Source organism: Halichoeres trimaculatus, unplaced genomic scaffold (genome assembly GCF_033239565.1).
Source record: "Halichoeres trimaculatus isolate MK-OKI-2021-1 unplaced genomic scaffold, fHalTri1.1 fHalTri1_scaffold_8, whole genome shotgun sequence".
NCBI lineage: Eukaryota > Metazoa > Chordata > Actinopteri > Labriformes > Labridae > Halichoeres > Halichoeres trimaculatus.
Window position 1 is genome coordinate 27515499 of NW_027437186.1, and position 17396 is coordinate 27532894.

The window sequence follows — 17396 nt, forward strand, 5'->3', positions numbered from 1 at the left end:
AAATTTGTGCAGTCAGTGGATAAGCGTTGTAAGACAGATGTTTACTTATGATAGTCATGTGATTAGAAGACACTGCAAAATACAGGGATTATTACCCACAATGCATTAATGCCATGTATGTATACACAGATTAAAGGGCTTAATGTTAATGTTATGTAACATAAATAATGTAATTTTTCTGCATAAGGAAGAAGAAGGATATAATAGTTTCATATAATAATAATGGGGTAGTCCCTGGTGACAGGTAATCTTAAAGTTACCAGACCCTTTGATGAGTGAGGGGAAAAATTAGATGAACAGGGTCATATTAAATAATATTTATATTTCATCATTATGGGTCTTGATTTCAAAAGATAACCTGAAGAGAAAAAAAAGAAGTGTAACATAATGTCAGATAATGTGGATTTATTTGTCAGGAGGAAATCTGTCAGGAAACCTTTTTTGGTTCGCATGTGGGATGTTTACAACATACTGTGTGTTTACCAGAGACTGTAAAGGTGTAAACAGTATGACCTCACTGCTGTAAGAGAGAAACAAAAGCCGCAGTCTATGAAAAGGGAGACACCTGCTGACGTCAGTGATGCATTTATTGACAAGTTAAAAAAAATGGAATTTGCAGCTTCGAATTTAAAATCTCAGACTATGTATGTCTTATTTGTTCATATATCTATAGGAGCATAACGAGTGTGGAGTGTGTCTCAGAATCAGAAATTCTGTTCAAAATATCTCAAATTATGAATGAATGAATGATTGATTGAATGGATGAATGGATGGATTAATAAATGAATGAAATACCGTTTATTTTGGTTCACTTGCAACACTTGAAACAATTTACAAACTCAAAATGAAATTTCAGAATTTCCAAGCAAAAACCGAAAGGGTTAAGGATGAAGCTAAAGCTTATGTGATTCCCCTTTTATCTCATAAATGATAGTTTCTCTCAAATAATGATGATAATGTTGAATATTGTACAATTCATTGACAGAATAAGTAATAAACAAGAAAAAGCCTATGCTAACAGCGCAAAAGAAGACTAACAGTAGTATTTACAGAAGTTGATACAGGGTTTGACAAAAGATTATATAAAAAAGGTTGGAACAATCAAGATTACTTTCATCTAATATTATGAAATCTTTCTCCATTAGGCTGGTATTTCATTGACAAACTGTAGCATTTTTAAAATCAACATTACAGAGCATGCATAATCTGTTAGAAGACATATTGAAAAGCTACTGTTTTCTAATTCATACGATGTTCTAATTGTTTTCTATGCACTTATGTGCCTATTATTTCATTTAAAAAAAGCAATCTGTTGACATTTGGAATGTATCTGTTTAGATTAGTTTCTTAACTTAGTCATGCATGCAGTGGTATTTTACTTACTTCAATTTCTATCTTTATCCACTTGGGGGCCCCATTTATTTATAAATGTCTTATTTCAAAATGTGCTTGAAATCAGGTTGAAGACTATTTTTTGTCTTCCTCTAACAGTAGGACTTGTAATGCTTAAAAAAAAGGTGTTTAACTTTAAATTGGAACCTTCTAAACACAAGCAGCCTGGGACTGGAAAACAAAATTAAAAGGAAAGTCTCTATTTATCCAAGTGTCTCACGAAATTTACCTGTGTAAATCTCAGTGCAGTTACATGACAACTATGATAAACATTGTAATGCATTGGTTTGTACTTTACAATAGATTCAGTTATATTTTCTGATGTAGACGTCTAATTCTACCATGTAAAGTTGCATCTTCAGATTTACAAAGACAATTAAACGCATCACGGCTGCCGAGCGCGACATCGTTTTTCTTCTTCTTTGTTTCCCTCGTTGTATAAAAACTACGTCAAGATGCACCAGCGCCACCCATGCCCTGTTCAGGGCTTCGGCAGAGAGCGCTGGTCAACATAGTGAGCGGATCGTGCCCTCAGACTTAACTGCCAGGAGTATTTCATCAGTCAAGCTTGAATCAAAAGGGGAAAAAAAGGAAATAATATAAGGCTGCATTAGAAGTAACTCATTTTTGTTTAAAACACTTTATGGGAATTGAACAGGACGCCAAATGCTGTTAGTAATGATTAATAAAAATAAGTCACCTCTTGAGGATGGTTCCTCTTGCGCAAAATGAATTAACTCCTTAAGTTGGATGTCTGGTATCTTCTTCTTCTTTTTTTAATCTGAGAAATAAAAGACAAAATAGACAAAAAAATAAAATAAAACAAAGTACCAGGAAGAACAAGGGTTTATTATATTGCGCTCTATTTAAGGTTTATCTTTGAGCCATTGCAATTGCCTGTTTGGATTTGCCTTGCAGTCAGAGCTGAGGGCACACTCGCACAGTTTATCTCAGGCTGGACGGAGGCTAACGTTAGCAGCCGTAAATTCATGGGAAAAGAAGGTATGTATGAAAACCTTACTTCACTCGTTTTTGAGCCTAAAAATGATAGAAAGATGAAGCTCCATCTTGAATTCATCATCACTTTGATCATAATCTTTCATTATAAGTTCGCTTCTCTCTGCCGCTCAGTTTTGACAGCTGCCGTTCACAGTATTACGATGCGATGCAACATCCAGCAGAATAGATAACGGTTTTATTGTTGTAAAACACTTATACAATACCAAATATGTTGCATTTTCATCAAAACTTATTAAAACGCCCATAAGATGTTAAAGCTCCGGGGCTTATGGGGTAGTTTTTATAAATATTACGGTTAAAATAATCGAGCTGTTGGCTGTCCGTCCATGGTCAAGCTAACTGCAGCATCACATCGTTATCAGGCTTGACCTTCAAAGTAAAAGCCCAGAGTGCAACAGTAAGTAAATGGGAGATTAAAGGTATTATATTTTATAACAAATTTATGTTCTTGTATCTGTGTCTTTAAAACAAACAAAATGTAGAGACTATAGTTGTTTATTGAAAATTATATAAGATAAAGAAGTAGTTTCAATCTGAAGAATTTCAATTATGATTGTAACAGTAAATCAGGTGTTAGAATTTATGCGTATCTTTTCAAGGTTGCTATTGTTTTTTATTTCCAATTTATATCAAGTTTATGAATGCATATGTTTTCCCATTTCAAATGTGAGATTTTGGTGCTATTCATATAGCATAATTAATACTCAGAGTGCACTGTTTTGAATTATACAAGTATGGCAGAGAACCAGCAAGACAAACAAATGAAAGAAATAGAGAAGCAAGCGTAGCTTGAAGTGACTATTCATCATAAAGATAAAAGCATTATGTAAATTGAAAAATGAACGAAACAGGTAAGGATGACATAAATGAAAACAAAATAATCGTAGGAATACAAAGATTCAAACAAATACTAAAGAATAAATGAAACAAATACGAAATCAAAAAACATTCAAAAAATTATAAGGCTTAGAGCAATTTAACTTTATTTTATTTTATTTTATTTTTTACTAATGATTGACTTCTAGATCATATGGATCAGTTTTAACTTGTGATATCTCGTTTTTTTCAATCCCAAACTTTGCCTTTATACTCCACTATCATGGATGCAGATGTGTTAGTGAGCTGCAGATTATTGTTGCTGAGATTTTTCTGTTAATATAATGTTTAAGGGAGCTATAATACACTTTTTTTAATCTCATTTTAGTACATAAGTAGTCTTTAGTCGACTCTTATTTTATTGATTCTTTTTTATTTTATTCATTATATTAACATTATTTATATTTATTTTTTATTGTTTATTTTATGAATAGGCCAAATTTTGAAAGCCAGTGTTTTTGATATCTTTATATTCATGCTTTCTTGTTTTTATTGTTAGTTTATAAATTTGTGTTGCGATAATTCCCTAGCCATTTTTATCCCTTTTATTTTGAAAGGGAAACCGGATCAGAATGTCCTTGAGCTGCATGCGCATTTGATGCAGTTTGTTTCAGAACACCTAGCCACCTAGCTGTGTGTGTATGTGTGTGTTTCTGTAGCGTTGTGATGAGCGTCAGTGTGTCCACCTTGCTTTATTGAAGTTTCAGGTCCGAGTGCGTCACTGACGGACCTTTGAGTCAGCCGGAAAAACGAAAGTATCTCCTCCAGCTTGCTGTGCCTCTGTAACCCTGTTGGTTTTGTGTTTTCCCGCAGAAACACAGATTAAAAGTGAGCGAGCAGCGCAGTGAATCATGACTCTGCTATGAATTACTCAGGAGATCAGCTGGGGCTTCGTTCCGGAGCACTTTCAGGCAGCAGGAGGACCAGGAAGGAGAGCTGTCACTCCTGACTTCCTCGTCGTTCTGACTGACTGCTGCTGCTGTTGTTCTTGGAGGTGTGGACGACATGGCCAGTCATCAGCAGACCGAGCTGTCTTATGCCTGGGAGAAGTACATGGACTGTAGGCTGCAGGGAGCAGATCTGCAGGTAGGAGCCGGCGTGATGAAGGTTAACTCAGGTGCTTCTTTCAGCTGCTAGCGGTGATGCTTCTGGAGCTTTTGGAGCTCTGATACTTAACATAAACACTTATCTCTGGGCCTATGAATGGGGCTGGCTTAAAACTGTAAGCATCAGAGTGTAGGAAAAACTTGATTATGGTAGAGTTTTAAAATGTTTTATAAGATTCCATCAAATAACACCAAGATCCTGTTTGCACAGAGCACCTTTTAAAATCCAAATATCCCTCCATAAGCTGGTTACTCAGATAGGTCATAAAATCTCAAGCTGTTGGAAAAACATTGCTAACACATAAGGTACACAGAAGGTAATGGAATTTATGATCCTATCAATAACCTGTGATTGTAATTCCTAATCCAGGTTACATGGTGCCATCTGGAGGCAGTGAAATACAGCATTTCAGTTTTCTTAAAAGGTAATAGATACAAACACAATGCTGACCATAATAGAGATTATTTAATTATAAGGCAAACTTCATAAAGATTCCTTATTTTTATCTTGATATAAATGCCTCTCATTTATAGAAGACTCTCAGAATAGGGGTTACATTGTGCTGCAGAAAAATACATAAAAATGGGATGGAAATAACAGTTGACTATTCATTCATTCATTAATTCATTCATTCATTTTCCAAACTGCTTATCCTATTCAGGGTCAAAATAATTCTATACAGTTCAGAAAAGCTACAAACTACAAAGTTATGATTCCAAATATGTCTAACATTTTGTTGTGGTCATAATCCTCGAGCTGGTGTCTTTGAAAACCTTTTTTTAGTGTCTTTACATCAGATACTGTCTCTTAAAGAAACTTCAAGGCACTCTGAAACCCAGCATTCTAGATCCCAGTACTCTGGAAGTCTTCATCCCTGCTGCCATGCAACAAAGTTGTATCCCTCTTTTTAAAATGACAGATTGCCACTTTTTAGGGGATTCACCATTTGTTGGGTCATAACTTGAGAAAATCTCGCGTTGATCTCACAGAGATCTAGACAAGCTTTTAAAAAAAATTCACCCCAAGCAGTCTGCACTCCCATCCTGAGAGTACTCCAATCATATTATCTCAGTATTTGTAGATATTTATTTGTAAAAAAGCAGCACTAAAGAATCAAGCATCCCTAGAACTGGGCTTGTACCTATAAAACTTGAGTCTGCTAAGTTTCTCTTCAGCCAGTGTTGTTTAAAGAGTTGATTTATCCAGAATGTTATCTAAAAGTGGAAAGAACTTGGAATTTATTTAGAAACGAGTCCTGGTTTTCCTGATTTTGTGACCTTGGCAAACTGAGTTTTAGTCCCAGCTCTAGAATTCAAAGTCAAATGGACTGCTTTGAGTATGAACAGATCCATTCTGGGTAACATCCTGGGATACTCTCTTTTATCTTCAAAATCATTCTGAACAACAATCCAGGATACTTTCTTTTATCTACAGAACCACTCCGGGCAACAATCTGGAACACCTTTCCTCTGTTTTAACCCTGAAGGATGAAATTTTCTGTCTTCGTTGGTTGGACATTGTGACATTTGTTGTTCCTCAAGTCTGAACTGAGTTGGGAAATAAAGCCTTTTGGTATTCTTCCCATTTTGTTCCAGAATAATCTGCTGTCTGATTTTAAGTTGTCAAACTCAATTAGACTTTCGAGAAATCAAAATGCTTGTAGGAAGCCTCTATAAAACTCGGGTATATCATGTATTTTCAGAACAGATGGAGTGTTTGATTTCATTGTTCACATATATGGTTAGTCATAAACAGCTCCATATATACTGGGGAATTAAACTTGTGAAACTTGTAAACACGGACTAAGTGAGTGTTTTTTTCTGCTCACTTAAAATGAAAAGTAGTTTCTAGTTTATTGAGTCTTCACTCCATCCAAGCAGGAGCTGGTGCTGGCATGAGATTTACTCGAATCCAAGCTAAATAAAATGTTCCCTGAGGTAATATCCCCCAACAATAGCAAACATTGTTCTGAAGCATTCTTTTAGTCCACACTCTGCTATTTAAGAAACCTAAATTACCTCCTTTTAGCTTTTGCCATGACCTAGAAGAGCCTGGTGAGAAATACTGTGCTGGAAAACTCATCGTCACAGGGAGCTGTCAATTTGAAGTTTGAATTTGTAAAAGTTTAACTGACTCAGACCCGCCAAAAATGTATATTGATCAGCTGTTTAGAGACATACAGCTGAGTCATCATGTTTCTGTTGCAACAGGGAGAAATTGATCCCCCTTGTGGTTTTGGTGCTGGTGTTCTGTAAGATCCTGGAGGTCCCTGCAATGCTTTAACTGACAGAAACTGATAGACTGCAAAGAGCTGTAGGCAGGTGTGAACCACAGACTATGTTCTGAGTGTTGCAGCAGTACTCTTGTGTTTCTGTGTCGGCGTTTCAGAGAATAGAGATGTGGTGTTTCTGAAATCTCTGTCCATTTTCTCTCAGATCTGAACCAATGCAGCTCTTTGCTCCCCCTCCTGCTGTCAGAGCACAAACTGCAGCCACATCACGAGACTGGGATTAGGATCACACATAAACACACTCTCACTCACACACTCTCACACACATACACACAGTTAGATGGTTTATCTCTTTCCATTTTTCATGGATCATGTGCAGATCAACCTATAAATACTGACCTGCTGTTCTCTTTGAAGTTAGCAACTGATCAAAAAGCTTACATCTGCACAGGGCAGCTTTTATTCTACAGCATCACTCACAGGGGAGGAAGCCGGATGTAATGGATTATTTTATATAAAAATCTGGAGGTCAATAAGTAAAATCATGTGAAAACTACATTTTTGATGACTCATTAGCTGCTGCTATCTCTTGAAACTCCTGAATGGCACAACTACTGTTTAAAAAAGCTTAACTGTTCCCATGATCCTGGTGCTGGGAGGTTTGTTATTAATGCCAATGGAAAAACTAACAGTGTGTAGATAAACAAAAAGCTGCACCCAATAAAGCCTTGAAACAAAAACAGCTGCATCAGGAGGTTCATATTTAACATGCAATCAATCAAACATTGCAAGGTCAGCGTCTGTGAAGGATTTGCCCCAGTTTTCTAACTTCAGTATCTATGTGATGGTCTGAGTTAGTGGGGATGCTTTGATAACAAAGCGCTGTTCTGATTGGCTGAAGGGGACAGGTGCAGACAAATGTAGGGGCAGAAAAACACAACAGTAGCTTTGTACCAAGACTGTCTTCAGTTTGAAGGCTCCTCACACACAATTTTATCCCAAGTTTCTTGGGTTGTGGAGGATACAACAGGAGCATCCTTTGCTCACTATATCCCATAATTATTTGTGTGCCAGTGAAAACAAATATAGTAGTACACTGATGATTAATAACACAATAACAAGCTGCACAAATGTTATTTAAAAGAAAAACTAACGCATCAGTCTTGAAAGATTATTTTGGAAATGTTGGTGGTGATTGTATTATGTGAAGCCAGCGGTGCCAGATAGTTAACTACAGTGGCCAGCTAGTTTTAAGACCATTTTTAGCACATTCCAGAATACTGCGCTGTATCTCCAGACACATTCTTGGAAACATTTTGGGATACTTCCCTTTGTCTTTAACACAATTCTGAGCAACACCTCTCTTCCCTTTTAATTCTGGAGGATGAAATTCTCAGACTTTGTTGGTTGGACATGATACCTTTTGTTGTTTCTAAAGTCTAAACTGAGTTGACAAGAAAAAGCCTTGATGTTCTATTCCTTCTGTCCTTTTGTCATCTGTGACTGTTTACATCCACATAGTCAAGCTTTGGACCTCAAAAGCAGCACAGTAACCAGAGATATAACTTTAGTTAGTTGTGGGAGGCTGCGTTTTGGCTTAGACACAACATATTACCAGGATTTTAGTCATACGTAAGTGGAATATTGAAGATTTCTGTAAATGATGAGTATTTCTGGCGCTAACTAGCTAGGTTAATTGTTCAGTCAACTGATCTCAGCTTCTTTGCATAGCTTGTGGCTATTATCAACAATCAGAAGGAAGGCTCAAAACTTCAAATTACCTTTGAAACAAGAGGTTTGTGGTGCTAGTATTGTTGGCTAATTTTGGTGTAGCTTTTTTTTTTCAGGTTGTTTTTTGGGGCTTTTTATGCCTTTAATTGGAAAGGATGGGACAGTGGATAGAGACAGGAACAGGGTGAGAGTGGGGAATGACATGTGGGAAACAGGCCACAAACCTGGACCACCCACTCGGATGGCCTACACTAGGCCATCTGCGCCCCATTTGATGTAGCTTTTAAGGTTGTTAGATATCAATAGGTGAGTTCAGCTAGCAATTTAAACCGTAAATCCACTTTATAGAGATTTACGCAAGAAACAAAGATCAGACCCTTTATTGGCAGGGTCTTTCAATGGATGCTAACCCCAAACTGGGACATGGCTGTTATCCAACAATAAATAATTAGCTAAATATGTTGTCTCCTCTAAGCAAAGGTCTGAAAATGATTCATCTGTCATTCAAATGGAGATGATTTGTCAGACTTACATTTGTACAATTAGCAGCTTTACAAACATCGCTGTTGTACCTCTGTTGTCATCGTTTCTTTGGTTCTGTGTTCTGCTTCATTTCTTTTTTAATCATGTTGTAGTGTGTTTGAATATTAACTGAAGACACACTGCTGTTCTCACGTGTGGAAGTCACTCTAACGCTGCACCAAACAGGCAGCCAGCCTCGTCACTATCGTCGGTAACCGTTTACGTCATTTTGAGGGCTCTCTTGGGATGGCTGTGTTTGCTTCTCCACTTCACTGCCATCAAAGACGTTTGTGTGTGTGTGTGTGTGTGTGTGTGTGTGTGTGTGTGTGTATGTGTGAGAGAGAGAGATGCTCTGCTTTACTCTCTGTTTGCTGATGCTGTAGCTTTCCCTCCTGATTAAATCTGACGGGGACACAATGACAAGGATAACGTTAAACTTCACATATTTTCCAGCCCATATTTTATGTCCCATCCTGTAAATTCCTGTGATCTCGCTCGCTTGTCATTTGCAGATAAACATGACAAACCGATTGTGGAAACTGTCCAAAAACAGAGAGGCTTTCGTCTTATCGCGCATCAGACTGTACGACTCAGCCCTGCTGTTCTGGATCCGGTTCTGTGATCACACTCTACAGTGGAATATGGAGGGCAAAAAGACACCTTCGCCTGCAGTTATCACAAAAAAAGGCGTGAAAGTCCTGAATCTGCAGCATCGCTCTTTTCTCCACCTGCCTCATCCGTCATCCTTTGCATTATTGCCTCTCATCTCTCTACTATTTATCTTTATTTCTGTCAGGTTGCTTCTGCAACTTGTTTACTAAACAGAGATAGGAGCAAGGGGATAACCATTGCGCCTGTATCACAGTATTTATCATGTAGATGAAGTATCCAGACACTAGAGTTTGGTGCTGACCTTTAATAATCCAATAAACAAGATGATAGCTAACAGAAATTGAACCTCATGCTATTAAAATGATAAATAAGTTTGTTAAAACAAGGATACAATCATAATTATTTAATTCAGATTTAACATTAATTCGTGATGTGTTGCTGGAGGGCTGAGTGACTTAATTTAACTGAAAAAATCCATCTGTTTCCAGCTGTTGGACTTTGTAGACTTTAAACCATGTTATTTAGCAGTTACAGCACAATTTATTGCTAATGAAAACATTTTGTGGGATGCACAGGCTGAAACTTCATGGCCAAACAAGTTTCCTTGTCCCAGCAGCTCTGTATTTAGTTTCAAAGTTTTAACACCTTAAGAACTTCTGTGCTTTGATAACACATGGCATTGTGATTAAGTAATGCTTTATTTGTTAATAATTTCTTCTGGAGATTTCTGTAAAAAAAAAGAGTCTCTAAGTTGGCTCGAACATTTCTGTGCCACCATGTCGGACTAATTAAATCAAACCTCACCTGTCCCTCAGGTGTCTCTTGATACCAGATGACATTTGGTCAGTTTTCTGCAGTGTGACATGCTGTGTTAACATCAGCAAACTCTGCTTCTGACCAAGGAAATTTTGTAGAATGTTCTCCATTAGGGGGCGATATGGGCAAAATATGTCAGGATAGTTTAATAAGAGGATCACGATCTAGATTTTAAATCGACACACACAGGCCTGGCAAAAAATGTGACAAATTGTTGGTCACCTAAGAGTATTCCCAAAAAAGGCTCAATAATGCCCCCTAGAATTTGCAATTTTCAAACATTCATCCTACAATACGATTCAGCGTAAAGCTGTGAAATCTGGTAGGCACACATATCGTGTAGATCTACGAAAAACTTTCATACCATCTTCTTAAAACCAACAGGAACTCAGCCATATTAACTCCTCCTCAGTCTGTTATATGATCAACTCAAAAATTGGTATGTGTTGTCTCGCCATGAAAAAAGAAGTCATTGTAACTTCATATAAAATGTAATGTTGTCCAATCTACACCACATTCAATGCTCTTTATCATAGTGACACACATAATTAAGCAAATGAATGACATGATCCTTTGCATCTTCCCATGTCGTCATTGTTTTTATCTCTCTCTCCATCTCTGGTATTTTTGATGAGATCCACAAATAAAAGTGTTCTTTGGGAGACGCCTCTCTTCCATAATGGAAGTCTAAAATGAGGACACTAACCCTGACCTGATGTTTGACCTCATCTTCTTCTTTTTCTTCCTTATTTTAAGGGCCATTCTTTTTAAATAGTCTTCCAAGAAAGCAGAAATGCTTTCAAATGTGGTGAAAAAACCACAGTGAAGATTAGGAAATTGTGGGGATCGGTTTGGATCGGCACGCTATGCTCAGGACAGAGAGTTTCCAGCTAACCCTTCTGCTCTAGTGTTTGATAAACAAATCTGCACTGTCAGAATAACAGGATCATTAGCATTTAGCATTTGCTTCCTGTCCTGAAGACCTCTTCCTTTCAGGAGCCAAAACTTTCACAGTTTATGTTTTCCACCCCTGATTAGAAAGGAAATCAGCCCTGGGCACACTTCCTCCATATCATCCGTGGAGTTGCTTGAATCTCTTTGAATCTTTATGAGCTGGGTTAATTTAGCTGAGCAGTTACCTGGCCAGGTGCCATGTATGACTCTGGCTCAGCAGCTTGAGGAATGCTCAGTTTCATTATGAGCTAACAGGATGTTTCAAAACCCCAAAGCGGAGTGTTTTAGAGCACTTCACCTTTTTTTGTTTTTGTGGCATGAGAGACTTCGACTGACTGGTTTCTCTTGGCTGTGCTTCACTCCTGTACCACAGAGTCAGTCAGAGTCCAGGAGTGTTTGTAATTTGACTGAATTAGCTTTCTGCATTGCGATGGATGACCTTAAAAGACATTTCCTGCAAGCTGAAAGAATCACGAGACTCACTTCGTAAGTATTGTTGTGCAGCTCCTCGATATGTTTCTCAGTGTTTCACTAACAACACACGCTTCTGTTTTAATCTGGATATAGAGATTTTCAGAATTAGGACACAACTTGTCATTAAGCTCATTTCTGTGCCTGACATTCCTGCTGTGATTAAACCCTGAGTGCTCGTCTGAAGGAGATTAAACTTGTGGAGTGGAGTAAAAGGTGAACGTGGTGAATACTGAGGAGGAAGCAGAGATGGCAGGGCTGCTTCACCTTCATCCTTTAAGGTTAATTATTTGCCTTGTAAAGTCTGAACAAAGTGAAACTCACTAAACGCCTGCTCGTAAACAAGAGATGTTTATGTACGAGACTGTGCTGCACAGTTATTTCTCTAAATGTCTCAAGAGAGATGTAGTATGCTATGGGTTTAGTGTTTTAGGATGATTAGTAAAATGTCAAACATTTAATATGTAAAGGATATACCAGTAGAACCTGGAATAGAAAAGAATAGAATGTACTCTATTAATCCCTGAGGTGTTTACAATCAATTTACTGATGTTTTCAACAAGCTAGTGCACTGTAAAAAGGGGAGCCTGAATAAAAGATTAAATAAAAATATGTTAAATTTGAGCAGATCATTTCTAAAACTAGTAAATTAGTGAATTTAGTTTTACTTGACAGGAAATGTAGAAATAAGTGGGGCTTAAGTAGTATTCTTAAGTGTTAAACATAGAAGAAAATGCTGATTTTTAGATTAAAATACTTCCTGAAGCACAACTAAAAGTTAAACGTAATGACTAATCAAAGAAAAAAATCTACTTGAGACTTTTTATAATCTTAATTAATGCCAATAAAATCACTAATTCAAGTTAAAAGTGACTCAGAATCAGAGTCATAACGTATGATAACACTTCAAAACCCACCTGAGCACTGGTGCTTTGTTTTTTGAAGTGCTCTTTTAATTACCTTTACTCATCAACTATTTGGGCTAGCAAGTAAATTCAAAAGTCTTCCTAAAGCAGAAAAAAAAACTAGTTTTAAGGTGAATACAATACTGCTTAGGAATCCAACAATGTTATAATCACAGGCAATAATTTGTGTAAGCTGTTCTCATTACTGTAACTCTTTAACTATTTGGGCAAGAGAAAAAAAAATCAAATGGATCCTTAAAGAAGAGACAATAAGCTTTCTGGGCATGATCTCTGACTCTTTTCAGGACAAAGTAATGAAAAAAATGTCCAGGTGGCCTGGATGATACTGGGGGATACAGTGTTAAAGCTTCTGTGTCAAACTTTCAGTGTGTGTTAATTTTGGTCAAAGCTGTTGCCTTGTTTATGTTATTCTCTGTTGTTGAATTCATCAATCATCATAGTTTTCCTCATTATAAAAGAGAGCTGCTTCAGTAGTGTGCATTGTGAAACTTTTGGCACCTACCCCCTGCTGGCCATTTCAGATATTACAAATAACAGATGGTTATGTTGTGTTTTTTATGATTGTTTTTTTTTTATTTTTTATTTCAAATATTTTTAATACCATTGCACATTAAAATGAATCACTACAAGTAGTTGGTTGATATGGCATCTCTTCCACATTTTAACTTGCCTTTGTACAAGTTTGCCATTTTATTGATTAAAATGTGTTGGTCTTCCTAAACCTTATAAAAAAGTTTAATTAACTCACTTTGATTGAGTTTTAAGATCCCTTGACGAATCAGGGTAAAAAAGACATGTTCATGCTCAATTTAAGACTGTATCATTAACCCAAAGAAAAAGTAAGTGAAACACTTTTAAAACAAGGTTATATATCCAACATGTCTAAATCTAAAAAGAATTCAAATCTTTGTGAGAGTGTTTGTTTTAGGGATGAGGTAATCTCTGCATTATTCTTTTCTCATTTCTAGATAAAGTTTCCAAAGTTTAAAGTCTGTCTCGGTGGTGCTTGTTCTGAATATTCTGTGCACAATGCGACAGTAAATGAAACCACAGAGACGTGGGCTGACTTGGGGTCTTCCTGACTGATGACTCAATTTTCTGCACTTACCGGGTCAGTCCTTTTTTCCTAATGTCAAACTAAAACCCAACCAACCAACCACACAGCGTTCACACCATGAGATTTATTTCAGCCTCCATGTTTCAGGGTTGGAAATGACTAAGCTGAAGTGATGTGGGAGTTTCACACCAAAAGATCTTTTATATCCTGTTACCTAAAAATCAGAGTCTATATGAAGACCTCATTAATCCTGCAAAAATTCAATAGTTATTCAATATTTGAACCCTTCTATAGGCACAGAAGTGAGTCGAATTTGACTGCCTCAGAAAGTCTTTGTGCATTCACCATGACTCAGGTCTGTGCTCTTAACTTGAGGAACGTGCTGTCATGATGTCTTTATGATTTACAGTGCATTTTTGCACATTGTAGCATAAAGACTTCTTGTAAGAGGCTCTTTGCTCGACCCCAGGACAGGTTTCACATCTGCATTTATTGTTCCGCCCTCAGTTTCAACCCAACACCTCCTCACTCTGGTCTCTGGGGCTGTTTTCAAACGATCGGCTGCACAGATGAATAATTCATCTGTAGTTCTAGGTTGACTCCAGCCTGTGCTCGGCCTTCTTTTTCCATCGGGTGGCTTGTTATTAAGTCTGATCTCTCACTCAAAAACAGTCGTCTCAGTACATCAGGGCAGAGAAAGGCCAGGTTGTAATTTAGTCCAACACCAGCTCTGCACTTTATCTCCTCATAATGAAAACAATGATGAAGACAGCAACACGTTTTCATTTCCTCCTGAGCGGCCAAGCGCGAATAAAGGTCGCTGGTTGTGACACAAACACAAACATGCTTTTGATTTCAGCCCCTTGACATTTCGCAGCTCTGCTCTCTGACTGAGTTTGTGAGGAAATGTGCAACGTTAGGGGCTCCTCATGACGCTCATCACCGGGACGTCAATTAGATCAGCAGGGGTCTGAAATCAGAGGAAAACATTGCATAACAAACAGCCCACACCCACCCTCACGAGGACAGGATCACATCTCTCTTGCTGCCTTTTGCCAAGTTGTAGTCCACCCAATTATCTTGAGAGAGCTTGTGAGGAAAGTCTGTACCAGCGCGAGTGACTCAGCCGCCAGGCTCCCATGACTCGGCCTCCCATGATTGCCATGTTGGACGGAGGCTGTGCAACAGATAGAGTTACAGGAACTCCTCTCTGGCTTTTAACATTAAGTCTGCCTCTCTCTGAACGTACCTTCCTTGTTTAAAGAAAGAGGAGAAACTGACTTGAAGTGCGGATAATCTGAAGTCTTCCTTAAAGCTCCTAGTAAAGAGTTTTTATCTGTGTAAAAAACAAATTGAAATTTCTGTCGATGCATCTTTACGACCTACTAAAGCAAACAAAACCATCTATGACAAGAGTTTATATATTTACAAAGTTATTTGTAATGTCCAAAACTACCAGCAGGGGGTCGGACAAATTGCATAAACACACATTTCGAAAAGCTCTCTCTTTTTAAAGGCAAAAAATTATATTGAAGCGACAAAAAAGGCAGGATAAGAGGAACACTGTTTTCCAAAGGAGACGCCAAAATCAATACACGCTGAATGTTTTTCACAGGTGCTTTAACTCTTCATCACTTGAGTATCACACAGATCATCTGGCCCTTTTTTGTTGTTATTTTGACCTTAAAAGGAGTAAAAAAAATATGCCCTGAGAGTTCATCTTCTCATCTTCTCTCCTTAAAGGAGCTGTTTGAACCTTCTCCCTGGCCCAAATGTTTGAGGAGTTACAATAATTTAAAGAGCATTTGTGAAATGGGAGCGCCAATGCTCTGCTGGGTTTCAAAGAGTTAAAGAGCTGTGTATCAAAGATAGTAAAACATATCCACACTACTTTAAAGTCAAATGTCCTTGAGTGTGGACAAATAGCGAGGTTTTGTTACAGACTGACAAAAGTGCTTTCACTCCAATGGGTTTTTAAGGGATCAGAGAGAACATCTTGTGTGCTGTGTTTTAGGTATGAAACCCCCAGAGGCCTCAAAATCAAGTGCATCATGATTTTTAGAGAAAATATACTTTTATTCACTTCAATAAATTAAATTTAACAAGTATTTATGACTTTTATGTAGTACAAAGAAAATATCTTGAAGTAAGACATCGTCCAGTCAAGTCCCTTGATCTTGGAGCTCTTAACTTTTTGGTCAGGGAGGAGGCAAAGATGTTAAACACTTTGCGCTGACCTACATGACATCATTTGACCTGTCTTAATTCCACGAAAAAAACTTCTATTGGAAGTTTTTTTAAGTCAATATACTTGTAAGATGTAAAACTACATGTGTTAAATGTTTTGAATTAATGTTGCAAATGTAATGTATCCAAAACTTCACATTTTACTAGGGCTGCAGCTATCGAATATTTTAGTATTCGAGTATTCTACTGAAAATCCCATCGATTAATCAAGAAATCGTATAAAATACATTTTTATTTAGTTAAAGAGCAGTTATTTTTCAAATGAAAATTTTTCTCTTTAAGAAATAGAATTTTCTGATACAGCATGTCAATAAGAGCACTTGCTTTGGTAGCTCCAAAATCTGTAAACACACTTTGACACATTTTTTGTGCCTTGTACATCTCATCAAATGTTGCGGACCCAAATGGCACACGTTTTGTAGAATGACCCATTAGTCTCCAAACTCCAGAAAAGAAACTAGATTTGTTGCTAGTGGCTATTTTGTATAAGAGGTAGCTAGAGGGGTCTGAAAACTCTCTTAATATGGCCTCAGCTCTATTTGAAATACCACTCTTTGATCTATTTTAAAATTAAACGATTCCTCGAGGCGGAGAAAATTACTCGAGTATTTTTTGTAATCGAGTACCTCGAATCATTCAAGGAATTGTTTCAGCTCTACATTTTACTAGATTAATTTATCAAAATCTGTCATTATTTACGATAAGATTTCCAGAAAGTGACCAAATGTGACTGTTTTTGAGTAAAAAGATGGATGTCCTCTTTGGACTTCAATAGAAATCTACTTTTTGTGAGTTCGAGTAGTTTTGGCTCACATTCATATCCACCTCCACTCTAGAGATGTAACTGATAAGCTTTTTGTTGATGTATTTATAAATTGATGGCTTCATTTTTAATCACCTCCTGACCTCTACTGGTTGGACCAACAGTTTAATGTGTGAGTGTCACTGAGTGAGATCTCAAACAGCCCGTCAGAAACACCCAGAGAGGAGGTGAGCCTGTGTCTGTTTGACAAATGAGCGAATAAGGAGGTTCATTAGCACAGAGGAAAGGTCAGAGCTTTCTTTTTGTTTACCCAAACGAGTGCTCACAGCTTTCTGAACTGTTGATTTCCCCCCCGAGCTGCATTAATCAGTCCTGACAGTCTCTCCTTTATCAAATCACTCCGGCTGCTTTATGCCGAGTGCATTGTAATATTGGATTAAAGCCTCGCAGGAAAAACAACCCCGCTGCTGGGAAATTAGTGTTATCGTGAACCGCTCGGTTTCCCCTTCCCACATGGAGGAAAGAGCCGCAGCAGGTTCAGCGATAAGACGAGGACAAAGTGAGTCGTTTCAGATGCTCGTTTTTAGAGATGCATTTTAATCGAGCGAGTGCGCAGATACAGGGTTTGTTTATTAAACCAATAACTGATTTGGCAGCTTCTCGATTTGATTT

General features: G+C 37.5%; 1 protein-coding gene across 4 annotated transcripts in view; it reads left to right on the top strand.

Moving 5' to 3' along the window:
• The first annotated feature begins 2319 nt into the window (after window positions 1-2319).
• Window positions 2320-17396, top strand: part of lyst (lysosomal trafficking regulator) — an 86662-nt gene continuing 71585 nt past the window's right edge. For 2 of the 4 annotated variants that reach the window (XM_074675226.1, XM_074675228.1), the window contains exons 1-2: window positions 2320-2394; window positions 4102-4374. In XM_074675226.1, the coding sequence (XP_074531327.1) occupies window positions 4294-4374 (81 nt within the window). In that variant the 5' untranslated portion in view covers window positions 2320-2394; window positions 4102-4293. Of the gene's footprint in view, window positions 2395-3936; window positions 4375-11688; window positions 11747-17396 lie in introns of those variants that run through there. The other 2 variants (XM_074675227.1, XM_074675229.1) reach the window with 2 other exon arrangements.